This window comes from Egretta garzetta, unplaced genomic scaffold, assembly GCF_000687185.1.
Source record: "Egretta garzetta isolate BGI_Z169 unplaced genomic scaffold, ASM68718v1 scaffold40, whole genome shotgun sequence".
Taxonomy (NCBI): domain Eukaryota; kingdom Metazoa; phylum Chordata; class Aves; order Pelecaniformes; family Ardeidae; genus Egretta; species Egretta garzetta.
Window position 1 is genome coordinate 3,924,287 of NW_009258484.1, and position 21,277 is coordinate 3,945,563.

The 21,277-nt window shown below is 37.3% G+C and overlaps 1 protein-coding gene across 1 annotated transcript in view; it reads right to left on the reverse strand.

Moving 5' to 3' along the window:
* The window catches only part of FRY (FRY microtubule binding protein), a 178,946-nt gene that overhangs the window by 88,644 nt on the left and 69,025 nt on the right, over positions 1-21,277 (reverse strand). The window contains exons 11-18 of the mRNA XM_009644896.2: positions 20,219-20,320; positions 16,080-16,183; positions 15,478-15,586; positions 14,454-14,540; positions 12,536-12,707; positions 10,689-10,821; positions 5,751-5,858; positions 619-874 (exon numbers count right to left, since the gene is read on the reverse strand). Coding sequence (XP_009643191.1) covers positions 619-874; positions 5,751-5,858; positions 10,689-10,821; positions 12,536-12,707; positions 14,454-14,540; positions 15,478-15,586; positions 16,080-16,183; positions 20,219-20,320 — 1,071 coding nt within the window. The remainder of the gene's footprint in view (positions 1-618; positions 875-5,750; positions 5,859-10,688; positions 10,822-12,535; positions 12,708-14,453; positions 14,541-15,477; positions 15,587-16,079; positions 16,184-20,218; positions 20,321-21,277) is intronic.

Genomic DNA, 21,277 nt, shown 5'->3' on the forward strand with positions numbered 1-21,277 from the left:
ATGGTCTTCTGTGATATGAAGCAGACATCATGCTTGTCCAAAGGAAAAAATTTCCAGTGTGATTGGGTTAGGAGATAAGAAGCCTGAAAATCATCTCTCAAAGTGAAATTATCTGTGGGACAGTGCAGATGGGAGGAGCACGAGCAAAGCTGTTCAGTTCCCAGGAATGTTTGTAACACATGGAGACAGCAGGCTGTAGAAACAATTGGGTTCTCTGATGTTTTTGAATCAACCAAATGAAATAGCTACAGGAAGGGAAGATCCACATTGCTCTTTTCAGCATTCCCACTAGCATTATCAATCAGTTTCAGTCCTGGGAAAATGTCCTTCTGACACATCTACATACACATATTTCACTTTATGTGCTTTTGTTGATGAGCTTATTTCAGTTTGACATGCATTCTCTTATGTTGCTCAACAACAGTAACATCTGCTGTGTTACACAAGGACATAGCTGTCCTCAAAAGACAGCTGAACTAATTACCTTCAAAAATCTTACATAGTGAATTCTTCTCAGGTGAGTAAATACAAAGTACATAAACCACAGAAATACCAAGGAACATAATTTCTGCATTCAATTAGTGTAAATGTTAGGGCACAGATCTCTTGATTTCATACCTCTGCAGATCTGGTTTTTGCCTGTTCAGAAGCTTTTCCTGGAGTGTGTATTACAAGCTTCCATTGTGTAAGCAACTGTAGCAGCAGCTTCAGTGAAGTATCAAGAAGGGTATGATGCATATCATTTACTTCACGTAGCAGAAAATTAGTAAAACCAAAGAGTACATCCTCCCGCCAGTCAACAAAATCAACAAGTAGACCCTGAAGAGAATTCTGTGCAATATGTCGAAGTTCATCATCCATATGGATAGACAGCCTGTAAGTAAAAGTAAACGCCAAGTCATAAAAATCTAAGGAGTGTTTATTGTGGTAAGGAGCACATGTTTCTCGGTAACTTAACACTGATGGAAAATTTCCAATGACAATGTAAATTTCAATGATGCTTCAGGGTTTCATTATTACTGACCACAATTAACATCCTTAACTTGTTTTTATACCATAATTTTTGCTGCAACAGCACCTGAACGTATTCATGGATCCAATAGAAGTCTTTGTTCCACTCCTAAAAGATAGTATCTTTAAAGTACGTAATTTGGCAACTTTGCTGTCTCCCTGAACCAAGTATACTTTTGATTACTCACTTAAAAAATAACTTTTATTTAGTTATGATAACAAAAACCTTACAGGTTAATACATAATTTCACATTTTACGTATTTGTTTACTTTCAATATAAAAATAAAGAAATAATAACACCTTAGCTGCCTAACAGTTAAAATTATTCTTTAGCCAAGAAGCAAATCACAATTATTGAAAGCAAATCTTCAAAAGAAATCAAAGGAAGCATTTGAATTAAAAAAACCTGCTTCATGTTTTAAACAACTTAAGATAGCAAAATGGGAAAAACAGCCTTAGGACTTTCCATACTTTTAAAACACATCAGACACCCACTTCTAAAACACATCGGACACCCCCAAAGTCCTTCTGAAGGATGGTGCAGTTGTAGATCCCATTTTCAAATTTTATTTCCTTCTGTATCTGCATCGTGTTGAAGTTCTTTTCAACATAAAAATTCTATACACTTTCTTTTGACACAAAAACTATCAAACCACTTCTTTGTTGGTAGCTTGGCAGAATAAAGTAAATTCAGATCAGTGTGTTCTGCAATTTTTGGTTCATTGCCTTTATGATGTATTTTGGTTTTATTACCCATGAGACTGTAATTTTCTGTAGTGCGTTAGAACTCATTTTCAAAGTATTTTATCTACATTTAATCTACATAGTTGAAAATGAGGATGCATTATAAAGAAATGGACAGAAAGCTAGGGGAAAAAACACAAAACAGCCAAATGGAGTGGAACCAGATTCCATTCAGTTGGAAGTGTATTATGAGATGCAGCTCATAACAGATTTGGTTCATTACAGCTGCCTAATTGGGAGGCAGGGGACATTTCAGTTAAGTCAAAGGAAAGCAACTGCCATGAAACTTCACCCCTGGTGAATATGACTCCAAAAATAACTGTTACGCTTTAATAACCACGTGACTTTCTATATAAATTTGGAAACAGAGTATTTTGTTGTGCTAAGAAAGGACCATTTTTGTCTCGTCTTTGGAATGCCAAAACCAGAAAAACAAGCAAAACCCCTGAGACTATGATTAAGTCATCTATGAAACGACTTCCACAACGACACAAAGTAATAACGGAAAAGGGTATACAAAAGATATACGTCTCTAAGCCCAAGTTACTATGCAACGGCATTATCAAATGAGATGAAATTCAAACTGAGCATAAGGAGGCATCTATGTGTTACCACTATATTACAGGCAGCTTGAGGAAGCAAGTAAGTGTTAGTTTGTTTGTTTGCACTTGAGTCAGTTAAATTTAAGACCTACTTGGGAATTTTTAATGAATGGTTTCAGTGGGCAGTGAAAGGGCAAAAGGTACAGTATATACTTGACATCTGCTTTATGGCTTGTAATTTGAATACAGCTGCCCTGGAAGAAAGTCTAGCTGCTGAGTTACAGACTCCTGGAAAAAGCCAAAAGACACATCTGTTGTGAGGACAAAAAATTCAAACCAAACTGTGAATAAAAGAAACCATTAACCCAAAGATGTTATTTTATCTTTAGTGAAAAGAAAATATTTAACAGCTTTCCATCCCAACAACACGGCCCCACACAAATCCCTGGCAGAACAGCTTCTCAGGTTCTTTTCAGAAACAGAGAGGAGCTGAAACCTCACCTCTTTGAAGTTTTTTATCCTTTTATTGATTTTACTCTCTGACCCAGAAAAGACACAATGTTGTAATGCAGTGTTCTCTAGAACAGCGAAGACTTAACTCCTGGGAATACTTTTTCATAACTGTGAAATCTCCATCATTTATCAGGAGTTCTGGTTAACAGGGGAGGTCCCAGGCAACTGGAGACTTGCTAATGTGACACTCACCTACATGAAGGGCCGGAAGGAGGATCTGGGCAACTACAGGCCTGCCAGTCTGACCTTGGTGCTGGGGGAGGTTATGGAGAGGTTCATCCGGAGTATGCTCACTGGGCATAGGGAGGACGATCAGGGGATCAGGCCCAGCCAGCATGGGTTCATGAAAGGCAGGTCCTGCCTGACCAACCTGATCTCCTTCTATGACCAGGTGACCCACCCAGTAGATGGGGGAAAGGCTGTGGATGTTGTCTACCTGGACTTCAGCAAGGCCTTTGACACTGTCTCCCACAGCATTATCCTGGATAAACTGGCAGCTCATGGCTTAGACAGGTATACTCTTTGCTGGGTAAAAAAACATGGCTGGATGGCTGAGCCCAAAGAGTGGTGGTGAACAGAGTTAAATCCAGTTGGTGGCCAGTCACAAGCAGAGTCCCCCAGGGCTCAGTTTTGGGGCCAGTTCTGTTTAATATATTCATCAATGATCTGGATGAGGGGATTGAGTGCACCCTCAGTAAGTTTGCAGATGACACCAAATTGGGTGCAAGTATCAATATGGTTGAGGGGAGGAGGGCTCTGCAGAGGGACTTGGATCAATGGGCTGAGGCCAACTGTATGAGGTTCAACAAGGCCAAGTGCCGGGTCCTGCACTTGGGTCACAACAACCCCATGCAACTCTAAAGGCCTGGGGAAGAGTGGCTGGAAAGCTGCCTGGTGGAAAAAGACCTGCAGGTACTGGCTGACAGCCAGATGAATACGAGCCAGCAGTGGGCCCAGGTGGCCAAGGCGACCAACAGCATCCTGACTTGTATCAGGAATAGTGTGGCCAGCAGGAGTAGGGAAGTGATTGTGCCCCTGTACTCCACACTGGTGAGGCCACACCTCAAACACTGTGTTCAGTTTTGGGCCCCTCACTACAAGAAGGACATTGAGGTGCTGGAGCTTGTCCAGAGAAGGGCAATAAAACTGGTGAGGGGTCTGGAGCACAAGTCTGATGAGAAGTGACTGAGGGAACTGGGGTTGTTTGGCCTGGAGAAGAGGAGGCTGAGGGGAGACCTTATCACCCTCTACAAATACCTGAAAGGAGGTTGTAGTGAGGTTGGTGTTGGTCTCTTCTTCCAGGTAACGGGCGATAGGACAAGAGGAAATGGCCTCAAGTTGCACCAGGGCAGGTTTAGACTGGATATTAGGAAAAATTTTTTCACTGAAATGTTTGTCAAGCATTGGAACGGGCTGCCCAGGGAAATCGTCAAATCCCCATCCCTGGAGGTATTTAAAAGATGCGTAGATGTGGTGCTTAGGGACATGGTTTAGTGAGGGAATGGCAGCGTTAGGATAATGGTTGGACTTGATGATCTTAAAGGTCATTTCCAACCTAAATGATTCCATAATTCTATGATTCTAAGTAGTCAGTCTGGACCCAAATAAATATGGCATAGTATAGAGAATATAGAAACAGCTCTGGTGCTGGGGTAGTCTGGAGACTTAGATTAAGATTAGGCCAGGTATTAATTCCTTAAACAGTTTATTGCTTTCTTCTCTGAAAGCCAGCCCAGTTAAGGCCATTACTAATAATAGAAAGCTAGTTAAAATATTGGATTAAAGGAAAACATGTCATTTTTCATTTCCCTTAAGCAGAATTGACGGTACTCTTTAATATGGTATCTGTATAATTTGATAATGTAATGATTTAAAACAACCCACAATTGATTTATGGCAGAGGACGTAAACACAAGGAAATCTAGCTGGCCATGCACCACAGCACACCTACCCCTGGCTTCAATTTTGCCTTGTTTGGCTGTCTGTGCTCGTTACTGCTAGCAGAATTGTTTCACTGTTTTGCTGTGATGTTGGGTGTTCATAGAGCAGAAAAAAATGCTTTTGTATGTAACCCTCCGACTCCCACACCTGCCATTCCACACAGACATTTCAAAAGGAAGAACAGAGTGGCAAAGATTGCTTTGTCACAGTTACCTGAAAGCAATATGCTGCAAGGGCCTCGTGGCTCTATTTACCATCATAATCCTCTTACATAAATAACGCATGCTGGAATCTTTGACTTGGATACGAGACTGAAATGTAACAGACTTTTCTGTAGTGACCAGTACCTGCTATAGTAATTATTTGTAGTAAGTCACTGATTTGACATCCTGAAACCTAAACTGTTTTAGCAGTTGTGTTGTAGACTACCTTCTTCAGTGAAATCTACCTAGATAAATTCAGTGGACCCCAAACAGGGAGGATACAAACTTAAACTTATCTTTTTCTTTATTTTCTGTCTTAGAGCAAAAAAAAATTATTTTAATTAAAACAATTGTTATCAATTTAAAAAGCATTTGGAAAGATACCACACCTAGCATATTCTGTTTTATCACACAGACGCGTGGGAATCATTAATCAATACTAAACAGGTATCTCCACATTTTTCCACTACACAGAAGAGATGTTCTCTCCTATTAATTAGAATGCTGTGATGGTTAAAAAAAGGCAATAAATGGTGAATATCATGAAGAACAGTGAATATCATGTAATCTACATACTGATGGAAAAGAGTTCTGGATGACTTACCTACTCTCTTACAAAATTAGGAGTCTAACAGAAACACGCCTGTAAACAGATGCTAGGACTTCTATGTCCTATCCGTTAATATTGGATTACTTTTTATAAGCACATGGTTTTGTCTAGAAACTTATGCATTCTGTGGCTCAGGTTTTCACTCTGTTCCCTTTGAGCAGTCATTTAATACTTGAACAGCTTACCTTGCCAGCAAGTCGATCAACTCAAGTTTTGACATTCCATCAGGAAGCAGTCGAGGAATAGCAGCAACACATGTTCTGAACAGATCGATTTTTGGTTTTCTTTCACCGCTGAAAAATTAAACCAGAATTTTGACTAAGCTTAACAAGTAACTATGTTAAATGATCCACCTACAGTTTTTCAGAAAATGGCTGGACATAATGGAGTGCCAGAGGCCTAGTAAGGACATCAGGACAGAAAGCTAGACCCTATAAATGAAATATGAAGGAAACATGAATAAATGGTTTTGGTTTTGACATTTTTTATGCTTCGTATCTATACAGTGCTTGAAAAATCAATTATTACTGACTTGTTTGTTTCTGTCTGAGAGGAACTGGCAGGTATATCAAGATGGAGTTATAGTGTAGAAGAGTTCCTCCATCAAGATCAGCATTTGTGTGATGCAAGCTTTGGATGAGGCAATGAGGAAAAAGCTGGGGTGTTCCCCATCACAGTGCAGCTATATTACACCAGTTGTATAAAGCAAATAGCAGATACGTAAGAAACCCAAATAACAAGACTGAAGATTCAGACAGTTGCCCTCCATAGGGCACAGATCTGTGGAAATCACACACCACACATTATTACACCAAAAAAAGAAGCATAATTTAGAGGAAGGTACAGCCAAAGAGTTTCTGTTGATCCTTGCCTGAGATAGCAGCACTTCAGCAACCATTATCAGCTAAAACATGTTTTAGTAGCCCCAGGGCTGCTCTGATCTGTGGAATGGCTCAACTGCTCCCTAACAGCCTGGGAAAGTGGTTGAGTCTGAAGTTCAGCATGAACCAAAAACTAGGTTGGGAGTCCTTAAGTCTTCTAAAAGTAGCTGAAATTTCAGCTGCTGATTATTTTCACAACAGATGCAGTTGTTTTTTGCCTTGTTTCCAATATTTTTTTGTAAGAATGCAGATTAAAGAACTCCTTCAGACAGACCCCTAAATGTGGTTTTTTATTTTCTCATTTTTAAGTCAGTGATCTATTTGACGATTGAGTATGCCAAAGCACAACAGCATTTCAAACTGTACAGTATTTCCCACAATATTACTAATTATTAACCTGTAACATGCTTTGGAGGAATCAAAAGAGCAAGCTCCTATTTAGGGACCCTACTATAAACATGCAGAGGAAGACTGTTCCTGCTTTAACATGCTTCCGATTGAACTAGGAAAGAATGGGGGGGAAAGAGACCCCAAGAAGCACTGTAAGCTACTTAACACCACACAGAAATTGAGTGACAAAGCAGAAAATGAACCTATTTTTCCTGCACCCCAGTCCAATGCCCTGCTTACTACATTACTCTGCCTCTCCATCCAGCAGAGTACACTGCATTTGGATACCTCGCTTCTGTGTTCAATCACAGAGAAAGCTTGAATGTAATACCATCTCACAAGTCTAAAATAAGATTTATAGAGTAACACTGAGTATTTCCTGAAATAATGGGTACAGAAAAAGCATAAAGTGACACTAGCCTTACTTAATTCAAAGTTTAAAGACTTTTTTTAGTGAATAACATTCTTTCTCTTAACACCCTATGTATTTATCAGCTTGGATATGTATTACATGAATAAAATAATATGATGATATGATTTAAATCTACTGACTTAAATTGTATGGTGAGGGGAAACTATTTTCACGATGAATTATCTGTATCTCATTGTACCTGTATCTTGTATCATAAGAGAAAGAACTTGAAAAAAGGTGCCAGCAATTCACTTGAAAAGAGTAAAATGCAATATCTCATCTGAGAACTTGGCTATAAACTTTGAAATACTATTGCCAATGCAAATACTAGTTGCAGTAATAACTAGTGCAAAATATTGTATTTTTATAGTTGTAAACAGTAAAGTGCTATTGGTAATTTTATCTGCAGGCAAACCAATGAGTCTTCCCTGCTGACTTGAAATGGAAAATAAACTTTGCAAAGTTTCCTTATCATCAGTCCCCAGTGAGGGTAAACAGTTTGTGCATTTAAAATAGAGGCATGTAAAATCATACTCTGAGAGGAAACTGTTATGAAGAAAAACGAGTAATTATTTTTAAATACAAAATCTGTGGGTGTTCTGTAGCTTATCAGCTGCTCAGAAGACTAGCAGGAGAAGATCCAAATCTGAGGCTCAAGTTTCCAACTTATCTGAGCTACCAGGCACAGCATGCGAAGTGTCTGGCAAGGGGGACCTCACAGGGGTCTGGATTCATCTCTGGCTGACTCAGGATCAAACAGGACAAGCTCTGGATGATCACTCTGACAGCTGTCCTCACCTGGAAGCCTCTGCTTCCATACCGGCAGTATCAGATTTTAGTTAGGTATTGTCAGCAAAAATCTTTGAAGTACTTGCAAGAACAGGTTTGTATGTTAGGAAAGTGGATGCCCTATTCTGACTACATGTTGGAAAGTAATTATAACCAGTATTGAAACTCATATCCAGTGGAGGATGCAAAGGATGCTCCTAAGTCAGGATTTAAGTAAGGCTCTTCACCATGGCATTTACTACTTCAACAATAAATGCTTAAAGGATCAGTTAAATACAGAAGCGTGTCTAACGCTGCCAAAGAAAATTCCAGAATCTATATACTTTAAAATGTTACGACTATTCATTGCCTAGCTACTTCCCTCTGATTCTTATTTTAATTGTTATTAAAAATATCATTATGGTATTCGGTTTATACAATAACATTAGCTACATGTAAATATGACAAAAGCCATAACTTTAAAATACAGATAAATGCAGTGTTGTATCTATGTATTAAAGACCGTAAGAACTCACAATAAATACATAGTCCAGTGAAGCATGAAGTTCCGTGAATAAAATGGTAAGCAATTACATAAAAAAAATATATTGCCTTTTCCAATTATCATGCACAATGCAGTTTTTGAGATGGCCATTTTAAATGCTGATAGTAACAGCTAACATTGTTTTTCATGAGTTCACATGTTTTTAGACCGACTGGTAATTAATCATCCCAGATATTTTTTTTCCATGGGAGAACAAGTAAAAATGTGTTCTAACATGTTTTTCCTTTCAAGCATATACCTTGTTACAGCTCATCTAGATATAAAGTACAACACAGAAATAGAGTAACTTACATGTCTAGATCTTCCAACCTTAAAATCTTTATGTCTCTGACAAAAGTTACCATCAAATCGTAAGACTTCCTGAAATGTAAAACTCTATTAAGTCTATTTCTTCACTACCTCTAAAAATAAACAACACTTTTGTGATGTTGAGAAACCTTAGAAAGGGCATTTACAGCTAAGGTTAAGTACACTTCTTACCTAAGTGCTCAAGGTTTTACTATGCAATTAACTTTTGTGAATAAGATGTGAGTTTCAAAACACTTTCTCTCTTGCAAAAGCCTGGATACCTGTCCTGGTTCTGTCTAGGATAGAGTTAATTTTCTTCCTAGTAGCTGGTAGAGTGCTGTGTTTTGGATTTAGTATGAGAAGAATGTTGATAATACCCTGATGTTTTAGTTGTTGCCAAGCAGTGCTTGCACCAGTCAAGGACTTTTCAGCTTCCCCTGCTCTGCCCAGTGCACAAGAAGCTGGGAGGGGGCACAGCCAGGACAGCTGACCCCAACTGGCCACAGGGCTATTCCGTGCCATATAATGCCATGCTAAGTACATAAACTGGGGGGAGTTGGCTAGGGGGCAGCGATCGCTGCTCAGGGATGGGCTGGGCATTGGTGGGTAGTGGGCAGTTGCATCACTTGTTTTTCCTGGGTTTTGTTCTTTTTTGTTTGTTTGTTGTTGTTATTTTCCTGTTCATTACCATTATTGTAATTGTTATTATTGTTGTTGTTGTTGTTATTATTATTATTTAAGCCACGACAGTACCTAAATGGTTATGAAAACTGGCTGTGAGTACTGAGCAGTATACTCGTTAATACTATAAGAAAAATATTAAATATTATCAGATATTAATATTGGCATTTAATAGAAATAAAGACAATGCTAAAGACACAAAGCACACTCTCATCTACACAGTCACAGCAACAAGGGCAGAGGAATGGCATTAAAATATAAAGGTTATATCAGCTGTAAAAGGTAGTTGAATTTGGCCAGTCATTGCAGTCTATCTACCATTAAAGTTATTTTTAGACAGTTGTCTTTTTTTTTTTTTGGACAGTATATGAAAAAAACCAATCTCAGAGAGACCAATGTCCTTTTCCTTACACCTCAAACTTTTTTGCAGGGGTTGTTTCTCTTCTACAATAACTACCATGTCCACCCTTCTAACAGGAAAGAGATGCAAGGTCCCCTTACAGTTGGGATCTCTACAACCCATGCTCTGCATGTGTCAGATGATGTCTCTGTCTCTCTGAAGTCTACTAGATATCCACCTCACTAGAACTCTCTCCAGGAAATTTCCCTCATTAATTATTTCAGATGAGAGTGTAAAACGCTGCTGTACAACACTGCTTGAGATGCTGCTTAAATCCAAGACTCTTATCACAAAATGACTTGGGTTTTTAATTAAGATTTGATTTTGACTACAGGCATGAATAGTAATGGGAATTTTGAAAGATTGTTACTAATAGGGATTTACAGAATTTGTTGCATTCATTTGAAGTTTAGTGATGCAAATATACCCTGACACAGTGTTCTAAGCGTAGGCTGACAGGTTTCCCACTCTGGGCTTTCAACCTCTACTGTCTAATCATTCATAGGATTCCATGTGATTTTGGCTACATTGAGAGCATCAGTTCAATTCTAAACACTGCAACATAAAAAGAAGTACAATCAACTTGTCATAAAACAGTTTTTCAAAGTATATACTAATTAAGCTAAATGTTCCTGTTTCTTGCTGTTTCTCTGATGACTCATAATAGACAGAAGTAGAGAAAAAGTTCTGAAATTACATCTCAATATTTTATGGGATTTACTGGTTTTTAGCACTCACGTAATCATGTCTTCAGGTTCTTTGTTAAGCATCTGTATGTTGGTTAGCATCATGCACCGCCCCACTTCCTTGTCAAGATGTCTGAGTATGTTGTCCACAGCTTTTCTTACTTGAGAATAATACAATGACATACCTGGAATAATAGGCATTTTTTTTCATAATTTGGGATATTTATTGATACATATATTTTGAAAAAGAAAGCTGCTTACTCATGCTGTGCTGCATGAATTAAGAAAAATGTTTTCCTCATGAGATAGCATATTCCATTAGTAATGATATCCCGATTCCAACACGAAATGTGTTGCCCTCTCCAAAAAGAATGCTATCGTATACAAAAATAGTCCAAGTGGTATATATATGCACAAATTTTTCCTAGAGAAAAAAATTCAAAATACGTAGTCAAAATAAGTCCCTAAATAGTCAAATGAAGCTGCACAGTTGGCCAAGTTATGTAATATATTTTGTGACTTTTCATGACAGAAGTAAAAGCTCTGATCCAGTAGCAAGTTTTAAAAACTACAGGCAAAACCAAAAAAAAAAGCAATCTCAATGAGCTCTCCTAAAACTTACTTGGTATGGAAATTAATGGCATGGCAGTTTATGTGAAAAACAGTATTAGACACAGCTTTACAGCAGCTGCTGGACATCAAATACTTTAAAAATAAAACTTGAATTAACTCTTTTTTCTGTATTCAAAAAGGCTAAATGTTTTTTTCTTAGTGAAATTTTATATATTAACACCAAAAAATATATTTTAATAATTTATTCTCTAGTTGATTCTTTTCCTATTTCATAAAGACAATGTAAGCTTAGGATTTCAAAATGACATAAATTTTCAGATCTGATATGATCAAAACTTCAATGGCAGAGTAGAAGGCAAAATAAAATATAGGAATTACCTAGCTTAATCTTACATGTTATACATGGAAACCAGAATATTGTACCATAAAATAGTGAAGAAATTCCTAATAAAATATAAGAATTCAATAGTGCAAACATATATTATCAAATGCATTAGGAGTAACCAAAATGTACTGAATTAGTGACAACACTAAACACTATGTCTGTTGTACATTTCAACAGCAGTGGGTCTGTGGTGGAGCATCCCCAATAAGCAACGACACTGCTTCTTTTCTTGGTATTACTACAGTGATTGAGCAACAGTACAACACAGATCTTTGTCACTGGTGTAGAATTTGTAGACTCTGTTTCATTCACGTAACTTTGAGAGCTAATGAAGTGCTGAGCTGGGTAGCCCAATTCGCTTTTTTGCCAGCAAAACCAGGCATCTTCAGGGCATGATACAGAAGCTCTTTTCCTACAGCACAGAATTCTCTCTCTACATTGACTACAAAGGAAGTAGCTTAACTTAGACACTTCCGTTCAGCTTTATTTTACATTTAAAAATTTCTGCCATTTTGAAAGTTTCACTTGATGCGAGATACTGCAATTAAAATGAGGTTATCAAAGGAATCTGCTGGTTTTCAAAGCTGGTACATTTTGTGAGCACAGGCGCTGTTTCTAATGAGATCAATATCCATGAATAAACACAAGCTATTCAGCACTGAAAAAGCTAACTCTTAATTATCTCTGTACTTAACCCCCCCCAGAACACAGGGTTGCTATCACTTGTGTAGCACCACTGAGGACTTTTCCTGAAAGTAATTAAAAAAAACCAGTATTTGTCAAACTAAACCATATATTTAATTAGAATGCAGAATAAAGTAAATGTTTACAATAAAGAATTCAACTGAATACTTAACAATAGTAAATTATTCTACTCAGGTACCGAACACTTTTTTATATTCATTCTCATCCAAGTTTTGGTATTGTCCATTCTTACTGACCTATCATTTTAGCTTCCTCCTCTGTAAGAGTTTTGCTCAAATACGTTTTCTTCACTCTGAGGGTGTTTCCAGAGGGAAGGACAGCTCCAGTCACTGGCATTGGAGGTTCACCATCTTTTTGCTGCAAGCTATCAGCAATTACCAAGAAAGCTCTCAGACCAATATTCATTCTCTGTAGAGTTCAGAAGATGAATTAGTATCACAATCAAATAAGCATATTCTACTCTTATTCTTCAATCATTTTGAAATTTTGCTAGCATTTTTTCTCTATCTCTGCTACATTGACTAGTTTGACATATTTTATTAAAAATGCCCATTAAATAAATTGTGAATTTGTATCTGCGCTATGAGCGGTGTTCTCCCCTCTCAAAACTTTATTTCTGAGTATTTTCATTGGTACATTATCTCTTTATCTTCGGGACAAGATGTGTGGATTTGACCTTGAGTTTAGTAATACATCTTAACTGGACCTTCAGTTAAACACAGATGTCCTATGTGGTCATTATGAAAAAAGATCAATAACTGTCTCAAAAGGCCCCCAGGTTGACCATACTGTGTGAAAAGCCTGGAATGGTGCTCAGCACCGAACCTGCATTGTGAAAACACCACGAAGATGAGGCTAAGGGATATGAATGTCTTCAGGGAGTTCACCAGAGGAAAACTTGCAGGCTTTGCATTGCAATGACTGGAAGACCAGAATGTTTCAGTTTCCCAGGAATGTATTCCAAAAACTCAGAGGCTGTCCTACTTACAGTCTCCCAGAGGTGCATTTACGTAAATTATGGATACTTTTTCAGAATGCTAAAGTCTACGTGCATCAAAAAGTAGCCCTATGATTTCACTGTTTTCAGACTTACATTGTTGTTGAGAAATAGTAAAATTTCATTTTATGAAATATGTTGATTCATGAAGAAGCTAAGGACTATGTCCATTCCCCATAAGCTCAGCTTCATGCAATACTAATACACAACGTCCTTCGCAGGACCTTCCTCAGTCAATACTGCAGGTGACTCTGACCCAGAATGCGGGGGGGACTGCCTGCTCAAGGATTCTGTTTCATTTTTCTTTGCTGAAGAAAGATGAAAGCTGTGCTCAAAGTAAAGCTTGCATTTCACTTCTGCTGCGTTTGACAGTAAAATGTTTAAAGTACTTTTCCAAATATTTTTTGTATCAAATTTTTGTTAGGTAACTCATTCTATTTTAACATCTTAGTGAATAGAAATGACTGTTTAAATCTGCAAAATTAATATAGACATATTTTATGAGATGATCACAAATCCTTTTCGTTGTTCTTAATTTTCAAATGAAAATGTTTTCAAAATCATAAGCAAACAATTATTTTCGTGATAACTTGCAAATTATTTTACCACTTATTGTTATTTTGATTTTTAAAAAAGTTTTTCAAATTTCTGACTGTTTTCTCTAGGGAAGGCATGAGGAAGCTGACTCATGACACTAGCACTAGTAGAACTTTGCTGGTCAGAGTGGTAAAACTTCATTAGAATTTTTTCTTTTTTTGTCATCTTCAATTCTTCTTGCATCATGTACTCTTTTTCAGTAAAACTGTTTTGAAAAGCAATGAAATTGTTACAGAAAATTTATTTTTATATTAAAATACTTTAGGCATTGCATATAACAACAGCAGAGTGATAAGGAGATACTGTGATCAATAGTTTTGTATCTTTTTGTTTTATACATATGTACTATATCACATTTTCACTGAGGAAATATGAGATAGGCATAAACAATGCGACATTTCACAGATCAAAGTCCACAGCTGCATTTTACCAATAAATCAAGCTCAAGGTTTGGCCTGAAAACTGGACAAAGGTGAAAGCATGCTTAGAATGTAACCAGAAAGTAAATGCAGCACAATACAATAGATACTAAATAAAAAAAATGCAGATGCACATCATACCTCAGGGTTGAGACTGAAAGCTTTTGCTGGTTTTCCAACACAAAGGAAGTCAAAGATAATTTCTTTCATCGCAAAATCTAAACGTTCCTAAAATAGTAAAAATATTGCAATTCATTAAGCTGCTCACTTCTGCTACTTATATTCTTTAAGGCAACAGAATATGGAAAGCCAGTTTAATCAGGTTTTATTAAAATGTACAGAAAAACAGATTTTCAGAAGTATGCAGAACATATTATCAGATCTAAGCTTTCAACACTGCTGTACGTTGACAAATTCAAAAATTTATAGCATTTAAATAGAAAATGATCCATTATGGAAATAAAGCTTTTAATTATTTCATTTAAACTGTGGTAATTATGGTATTAACATGGTATTTTATATAAAAGGAGATTGTTCACAGATGGCACAGTTCAGGGAAGACTTTAAGCATCTGTTTAATTCATTCCTATTCAGAGACTTTAAGCATGTGCTTAAGTGCTTTGCTCAATGGGAATGTTTTCTGAATTTAAGTAATAAAAGAGATGAAACTTCCAGCATGAAGGTTAGTTTATTTTAGCAATTCCCATTTGAACTGATGAAAACTAAATGTGTCAACTACATCCTGAACTTGGTTTTCCTCTGACTTACTGCTTTAAAAGCAGTGCAACTCATTGCCCTATATAGAAGGAATGATTCAGTATCAGGACAAAATATGGCTTATTATTTTGAGTTTTACTGACAGTCAGAGCCTGTCAGCAAATGCATTTTCTGACTTGCTGGCAATTCCAAAAACTGACAAAAAATACATTTGAGTTGAAGTGAAAAAATTTTTAATCATTTTCATTGGAATGAAGTTAATCAAAACCTCTTGTTCAAAAGATATCTGTCCCAGCTTAATCTAAAGTTTTATCACGGCCTACATGAAAGATACTGACAATGGGGTTGCAACAAATTCAGACTATACAGGTTTACTTATTTGTTGATTTGTTACTGGGAAAACAAGTTATTCATTAATCAGAAAGACACATGCATGGTTCTCCCATACCTGTGCAATAAACTGTATTATCTTCACAAAGATGTTTAGGGGCATATCTCTTGGCACAACACCACGGGACCCTTTTGGGAAAAGTGTTGTGACAATAGTGATAAGTCGACTGTAAAAGAAGGGAAAAAAGCATTAGACATTTCTGGACCTTGCAGACCTTCACTTACTATGAAATGTAAATTGGAAATCCTACTCCATTTAGAAAGACTACAATATATTTCCTTTGAAATGAAAATGTAATAGGGTATCTTCTTCTGACCTTTTGCTACAAATTCAGTGTAATTATTTTATTTCATTACTACATTACAAGTAACAATAAACCAGTCAATGACATGCCATCACAAAAATATTTCTAACTTTAACCAAGCAAAAAGTGATTTTTAGTTCTTCCAAAAACAGAAACACTTTATACAGTAATTTTAATAGCTGGGAGAATAACCAACGGTGCCACAGAAGGGAATATTTTATTGTGTACAGTTGAGTTTTTTATTTCACAACAGCAATAGGTTTAATTCAAAGGAGTTTAGGAGAACTATAAAACCTCTTCACTGGCAACATCAGCCCTACAGGGCCTGATTATCATTACAAATACAGCATCTTACCTTTGGGTAGCTGTGTTGCTTTCACATTTAATTCTGATCATGTAAACCCACAGTAGTCTGTACAGAGATTCCAGTGCAACTCGAGCCATTTTTGGGTCCTTATTCTAGAGAAATAAATAACGTAAGAATAAACTTCAGGCACAAATTAGAAAGGAAGTTCTGCACTTAATGGATGAAAAAGTTCAGAGTTTTCATAAGTACACAATAAAAAGATACAGACTCACAGCTGGCCAGTATCCCATTCCTGTAGCTGCAGGATGCTTACGCATCTGACCTACTTCTCCTGGTATTACTCAAGTTGTCGAAAAACCCAATTATCAAGTTAGTTAATTTAGATACATGTTACAATTAAAATCTCAATTTGAAAAATCATTTCAGTTTGACTCCGAAAAGAAAGCCTCATCTTCAGTTGATTCTGTCAATTCAAAAGCTGTTGCCCTACGGTGGAGACCTTGTACAAAGAACACAGCAGATAAATAAATGTACTGCACATACTCAAAAGTGAAAGGACAAAAATCTGTGGATGCTTAGACTGGCCTAATTAACACAGCATCTGGGATCAGCTGGACTGAATTGGATTATCTGTCTGGATTGCTGTTTATTTTTGGAAATTTTTGAACTAGTACAAGATTGTCTTCGGGTCTCTTCGGTCATATGCAGTTTTCTATTTCTGTGACAGTTTTAAAGGCTTTCTCAGCAGGGTGCAAGTATGTGCATTCCACTCAGATGGTCTCCCATGTGTTGGGCCATCCGCTGGGTTAAACTTTGAAGGATCCCAGTACAATTTGACTTGAGATAACATTTGCCTGGTGCAACAGTGCAACTCTCCATGGCAAAGAGCTGAAATTTTGGCTGCCGACAAATGTTGAATATCAGATCAAAGATGGCAGTTTGATCAAAGGAACTGCAACTGATACCATCAATAGTTCTTGAATGTGTATCGGTCTAGGTCCTGCAAAATGGATGGAAGACAACCCGCCAATGATATGGGATATGACTCCAACTTCCAACGTGGCACCTGTCACAAGCCTAGGAATAGGACCACTGTCCTCAGGTTGCAATTTCCATTTACTTCCTTGACAGCAAATTTTATACAATAAAGCTTTATACGGAACAGAAAATTGAAACCATACAATGGTTGTAGCACATGATTAGAATAAATAGTAAAAATTATGACAAAGTTTACGTGGCCTATTAATCTTTGCAAGATTTTAAAATCATAACATTTGTTACAATCAATTTGTTTAATAACCTGTTTACTTTCAATCCATTTTTCACCAGGTATCATCATGTCAGTCTTGGTAAATTGCAGTCCTAAGAATTTAATTTCTTCAACAGGTGGTGGAGTACATTTATCAAAGTTTATTCTTACACCAAAACTTTCAAGAAAATAGCAATCACTGTGGCTAACTGAGATACAGTAACAAGAGCTTGTGTGCCAGAGGAAGTCATTCCTATAAGGAAAAGTCCAAATATTCCAGGGACAAGGTTCTCCAGCTGTGAGGGCAGTTGAGAACAGATGGAGGAGAAAATGGCCGAGACCAGTATCACTGGAACTTTCCGAAACTAGTAGACCAGCTTTCCATCAGAAATAGCAAGCTGCACAGCAGAAGCAGGATTGAGAGGAAGATGATAAAAAGCCTGAGAAACATGCAGGGAAATCATGGGCATGTCCGCAGGCAAGATCTGTGCAAATGCATGCTGGTTGGGTGCCCAGTACTTTGGAAAGCACACAGTGTGGGTCCCTTTGGGAAACTGAGAGAAGTCCACCACCAATTGAGCCACTTCAGTATTTCAAGGATTTTTGTAAAAAAGAAAAAAAACAGCCATTAATCCTATTAGGACAAGGAGTATTTGGCCTAATATCTCTGACATGTTCTTCACTTTCCCAGCATGAGCTATTGGCACTGAATGTGGTTCCTGCACCACTGCTGGCAGTGCCCAACTTGCTGTCGGTGCCAAAGAATTTGTTGAAGTCTATGTGGGCCTTTTGAACATGGGAATAGTTGGTGATAGAGCTCTGCCAGATCTGTGCTGCTGGATTTTATCCATTGTTGTTGCTCTTCTAGAAATTTCTTTTTCAATGTCTCTGCCTCTTCTGAGATTGGTGGAGGAGAGACCGGACGTCCAGGAGTGAGGCCCATTTTCTTTAATTCCTCCATTTCTGTTTTCCAATAATATGGTGTTAGGTCTGTCCCATTCAGGCCGAAGGGATATTGTGTTGATACCCATAGATTCATTCCTGAGACAGGCATTGTTTTATCCATTCTTTGTAAAGCAAGTTCTGCACCCTCAGCTCAAATTGTACTGAAGCTTTCTCCTTGTCCCATGTAGTTTGGAGACACGGAACTGTTGTTCCCACTGAAAAACTTTGCGTCTAAATGAAACATAGTGCTTTGACTCTCTGCTATATAGGATTCCTGCCTTAATAGGTTTTTGTAAATGAAGTTTAGTTAATGATAGATGTTCCATTTCAAAACCAGGATACTTATTAACTTTTACACTGCTTTCAACAGGATAGTATGCAATGTCCTTTGGCCAGAATTTGGCTGGTGTCAAATATTTCCATGTCCTGGCAGGAGCCTCCTTTATTAATTCAAGAGAAAAGTTTGTTTCTTGAGGTCAGAGATTTGCCAGTTTATATTAGAATCAGAAATATTATTAGAATATAAACCTTTTAGCTTTCCCAGCATGTGCTTGACCTTAATGGGTTTGGGAAGGAGATTGTCCTCTACAGGGTGTGGAGGTTCTTGAGAAATCTGATCCATTATGTGGTTCATGGGAGCCCGCACAAGATTGTGGAGTCCCATATACTGTCCTGGTGTGCAAAACTCTCCTAACGGAAGGATTTCTCTTTCTTGTTGATTTAATTCCTCTTAAAGCTGTGTGAATTTGGTTTGGGCTTTGAGGTGCCATTCTGACTGGTGAAGCGATTGCTTCAATGGTTGAGGCATCTCTTTCACTGTACTGGGGAGTGGCCAATCACATTCTTAATTTAGCCACATAGTCAGCTACCTTACCTTCTCCTCAAACTAAAGAGTGAATGTGCCACCACATTAATCTATGAGTATTGAAGGTTCTAATACATCCTTAGCAAAATTAAGTAATTCAGGTACAGGCGGAAAGAAATCTTCAGACAGACTATGAACATTTTGAAGAGCTATTCTAGCAGTAGGATCCATATGAATAAAGTCAATACAAATTGTTTCACTATGACAGAAAAAAATTACAGCAAGAAAGCAGCAGCAATAAAGGATGTATATACCTTGTCAACAAGCCTGGGAATTCAACTTTTGGAGAACAGAGATTCCCTCCATGGTTTGCCTCTGAGCTGAGAAAGTGGTTGCATGTTCTACCTGTGCCATTTGCAGAAGCCTCCTAACCACTGGTTCATCAAGCAGCAGTTTGGAGGCCCTTCATTTGTGCTAACCACTTCACTGTGCTTCTTCTATTGGCCTTTTCAGAAAGGCACAGGACTATGATTTCATACGGATCCACTTCAAGTGTGGAATGGGACATGAGTTATAGTGCAAGTAAAAGAAACATGGAGGAGTAGAAATGATAACTAGCATATGTGTATTGAACAGCAAGTGCTGGCCAGGACCACAGCAGATTGCAGTGGACAGTTAGTCTAAACTTCAAAGATCTAACAAATGGTAAAGGAATAAGAATGGATATGTGGAGGAAACAGCTTAAAATAGTTTAGGTTTTTTTAATGCAACTTAACAAAATGGAACAGAAAATGGAATCAGAGTCCTGCAACTAGTTCCATTCTGATAAAGTAATAACAAGTGTTTTGTTTGAGAACGTCTTTGTGAAAAAAAGCAAGTTAATATTGGGTCAGTTTTGGTATGTTACTCAAGCTCATAACTTTCATCAATAATCTCACCTGTTCCACAGCTGTTTGACTAAGGCTTGGTTTGAGTTAGAGAAACAGAAGAAATTCAAACTAGGCACAAGTATACTTTTTTGTTATTGAAAAAATCTGCACAGCTAAAGAATTTGTGCTGTTGGGAATAAAATTATGTATGGAATCAGAAAATAACAATAATTCAGCACATTTACCTAAAGCAGATTTGCAACAGATCAACAGTACTTACTGACGTTTTAATACAGTATTAAAACCAGAAGATACTAACCTTGAGATTGGATAGGCAGTTGTTGAGGAAAATATGCCACCTGTTTAAAAAGAACTGCTTCTGACTGACACAAAGCAGGCACGTTACCAAGGGGTACAAAGCCTAAACAGGAAATGGATGTCAATACCATATTATTTGCATGTCTACACAACATAAAAGTAACTTAATAGAGCTACTGTAAACTTAAAGCTGTAAGTCCTCTATTTTGTCCAATACGTTAGCCAACAAAAACATATTGTTAAGTAGTGCAGTTTAAAAGGAACCTTTCTCTAAAGCTGTTACAGATATGTTTTATGAATGAACTAAAACCAACCAAATGTCTGCTTATAGCAGTATAAAAAATCCAAAAATGGGCCACAATTTTACAGACTCACAGGGCTAATATCTGTCAGTTAACTAAGAAATGATAGCATGAAAATAACTAAGCTCTATTATAATAACAACAGGACCCACAGAGATTGTTGGGACTTGTGAGTGCTCAGATGCCTATTACTCCTCAAATTCTGCAGTCACAATATTTGCTGAGAGACATGTCAAACACCCTAAAGAATTGTGTTAAAATACAGGCAATGCCTGGATCTGCTGGTAGTTACATCTTGTGAAGCGAAAAAATAAAAAGTGAAAATAAGTGAAAAATATAAAGAAGCAAGACAGAATGTAGAAGTTCAGATATTGAAACCTGGTCTCTTTGTCAACACTTATTTTGACACTCATCTTGTAAATGTTACACACACACAAAAAAAAAAGCTAAAATGCACTTATTAATTTTGAAAGTGACTTTGCTATTTCAGCAAGATTTTTCTGTTTCGGTTGTCATGTTGATATACCAAACCAAGACTTCAAAGTTATTAGTCAAAAGTAAGGTAACTTTATCTTAAGAAGCAATGATTCTCAAAATTAACCCTAAAATTCTAACTTCAGTCACGGCTCAAAGTATAAATACACCATATTCTCCAACTTCTCTTCCTGTAATATATAAGATAAATTATATTATAGCTAGGTTAGACCTAGTTCCTTGAGCAAATGGCAAATGTACATTATTTTTTGTTTTTATAATCT